At 31.7% G+C, this 3279-nt stretch overlaps 1 protein-coding gene across 7 annotated transcripts in view; it reads right to left on the bottom strand.

Annotated features, from left to right (window-relative positions):
* The window catches only part of LOC106472435 (RNA-binding protein Musashi homolog Rbp6-like), a 240342-nt gene that overhangs the window by 181891 nt on the left and 55172 nt on the right, over window positions 1-3279 (bottom strand). For all 7 annotated transcript variants that reach the window (XM_022401773.1, XM_022401767.1, XM_013933108.2 and 4 more), the window contains exon 6: window positions 886-978. In XM_022401773.1, the coding sequence (XP_022257481.1) occupies window positions 886-978 (93 nt within the window). The remainder of the gene's footprint in view (window positions 1-885; window positions 979-3279) is intronic.

Genomic DNA, 3279 nt, shown 5'->3' with positions numbered 1-3279 from the left:
TATTCAGGAAGCAATGTTCATGTAGCATTGTATTCAGGAAGCAATGTTCATGTAGCATTGTATTCAGGAAGCAATGTTAATGTAGTATTGTATTCAGGAAGCAATGTTCATGTATCATTGTATTCAGGAAGCAATGTTTATGTATTATTGTATTCAGAAAGCAATGTTCATGTATCATTGTATTCAGGAAGCAATGTTCGTGTATCATTGTATTCAGGAAGCAATGTTCGTGTATCATTGTATTCAGGAAGCAATGTTCATGTATCATTGTATTCAGGAAGCAATGTTCGTGTATCATTGTATTCAGGAAGCAATGTTCATGTATCATTGTATTCAGGAAGCAATGTTCGTGTATCATTGTATTCAGGAAGCAATGTTCATGTATTATTGTATTCAGGAAGCAATGTTAATGTAGTATTGTATTCAAGAAGCAATGTTCGTGTATCATTGTATTCAGGAAGCAATGAACCCGTGAGGCATGATGAAGTAATCTTCGTTATCAATAAATGATATAAATATGTCTTTCTTGCATTTTTTCAACACTAAACTAGGAGAAAGATGTAAAGTTATATATTTCTTTAGTTAGATATATGACATTTCTTCGAAACCTAATAAATAGTTAATTATTATTATGAATTTAGGTTAACATTTTCAGTGTCACTTCAAGGGTGAAATTCCAACATTGTATTCTATTTAACATTAAATAAAAAGTATTTCTTTTAGTGTTGTAAAAGATATCATTTAATATCTCCAAAAGAATTTCTTAGAATTTGTGTTTTGTCTCCTGATTGATAGCTGTTCTGAGTTTTGGTACACGCAGGTGCGTGAGTATTGTTTTAGTGTGCGTTCAACGAGAACGTGCCGTAAGATAGACGTTCGACTTACCAGTCCATACTGTTGGAAGTAACTTTTTACATCCTCTAGCGTAGTTGGCGCTGAGAGACCTCCAACGAAAACCTTCTTAGTACGCGTTACCATCTGTGAGGAAATAAAAAGAAAATCATTAAGCCTGGGATGTAGAGTCTTTAGTGATCTACCTTAATCAATTCTGTATAATATGTTTTATATAATACAAATACAATTGAGGCCTAAAAAATGGCATATTGTTTTATAAATTATATATATATATATGTAATGAAATAAGTATCTTCAATACTATTATTTACATTAATTGTTAATAGGCAATTCAAATCAGCACTATAAAACAATAATGAACTTAATATAAAATAAGATTAAGAAGTTTTTCGCATTGTAAATCCCAGTCGTAACCATAAAGTCATAATGGATAATGCCTGTGGTAATAGCTCCCAAATGCGCTGGGGATATCCCATCTACCAGACAAAATCCAAACGCTGATGTTAAACTAGCCAGCAATCCTGGAAAATCAAATAAGGATATGGATTTGAGTGCTTACTCCCACAACGTCTCCACTCCTACTGCCTTTCACTGTCACATATATATAAGTTCGAGCAAGAGAAATATCTTTTCTGTGGAATATATCAAAAATATATGTTTTGTGCTTATATTGCCTTAATATAAACTGTTTTCGACCTTGAATATCGAAACTCTTGTTTCTTGAAGTTATCATAATTATAACCTGAGATGAAACAAAATATTCAACTTTATGATGTGATCTTCATAAACATTGTAATTTTTGAAAATGTAATAATTAGGTCTTCATAAGTTCTTTGTATACAATATCCTTCCTAAAAACAACTGCTAAGCCTATTTCGACGATAATGCGTTATTTCTGTTATCTAATTAGAAAAGTATTGCTTGTGAAATTTCCAGAATAATAAATAATAAAACAGTGGATAAAGTTCCGAAAGTTTGTGTGATGTGTTAAACTCATATACGGTAAAACGTTGTGTGATGTGTTAAACTCATATACGGTAAAACGTTGTGTGATGTGTTAAACTCATATACGGTAAAACGTTGTGTGACGTGTTAAACTCATATACGGTAAAACGTTGTGTGATGTGTTAAACTCATATACGGTAAAACGTTGTGTGATGTGTTAAACTCATATACGGTAAAACGTTGTGTGATGTGTTAAACAGCGCAGATAGCTTATTGTACAGCTTTGCGCTGACACTAACAAGTACAGTATAAATCATTCACCAGTTTTATCTTTTCGTTCTTAAGCCATATAGCTTGATATTTTTTTACTAAATAACCCCTTTTGTTCGTCCACATTTACCAACTTGCTCAAAGCTAGAAATTGTTGAAGAATGTATTATTGTTGAGGCTGTTTTCTAAATCATGTAGATCGTCAGAAACTTACATTTAAGTTACAAAATACAATAACCAGTCTGTTGACAAATGCCGAACTTAAATGATTAAAAGAACAAAATAATTAAAAGGTTCAAAATATTCAATTTCTACAAATTATAAGTGTTAAATTTTTAAAAATATAAATAATACACACTGAATATGAAATTTAATGATAAATTAGTGAATATATATCCTCAAGAGGTAGACACAGTAGATTTAGAAACTTCAAAATTATTAATTCGGGATTAGTGAAAATAATTCCGGCCGGACAGTAAATACACGATAAAACATGGCAAGAACCAACTTCCACTTGCGTCTGGATTAATGATAAACAAAATTAAACCCTTCTCCAAATGATATCTTGTTTAAACTCATTAAAACACATAGAAAACATTAAACTGATCATGAGTAAAGGTAAAATATATTATTATGTTTTATTTTTGGCTTTTTGTTTTTGTTAAATAAAGTAAATGCTGGCCACTACCTTAAACAAGAGTGCTCTAAAAAACTATTAATTCAATCCGACGGATGTTGATACGTTCCTTCATTTCGTATATTCTATTTTACAGCCCATCCACTATTCCTGCCTTGACATAGTTTGAGATATAGGGAAGAATAACCAATGCTCGTCACTTAAGAAACCAGCCTACCATAACTCCAAGCTAGATCCCTGGGGTATACCACGACGATGTGCCTCTAGACATCAGAAAATATAGGAAATTTTCTCAGTTAGAAAGAGACTCAAATTTCTCTTGTGCGTTCCCCGGATAGTGAAATCGTATACAGTTGGGAGTTCAGTAAAATTACTACATGTCTTCTGTATATAAACAGGACATCGTCGTGACAAAGTTATATTTTTATATATAAAGTCCTGGGTGTATATTAACCAGTTATGTCTATTTATGCAAGTTTCTTTACTTAAAAGCTCTCCTTTTAAATTCTGCATTTGGTATCACATTAAATAGTGCAAATTATATTGATACTGATAATGATAAGCGCCCCCCC

This window comes from Limulus polyphemus, unplaced genomic scaffold, assembly GCF_000517525.1.
Source record: "Limulus polyphemus unplaced genomic scaffold, Limulus_polyphemus-2.1.2 Scaffold120, whole genome shotgun sequence".
Taxonomy (NCBI): domain Eukaryota; kingdom Metazoa; phylum Arthropoda; class Merostomata; order Xiphosura; family Limulidae; genus Limulus; species Limulus polyphemus.
This window is presented reverse-complemented; position numbering and strand designations above follow the sequence as displayed.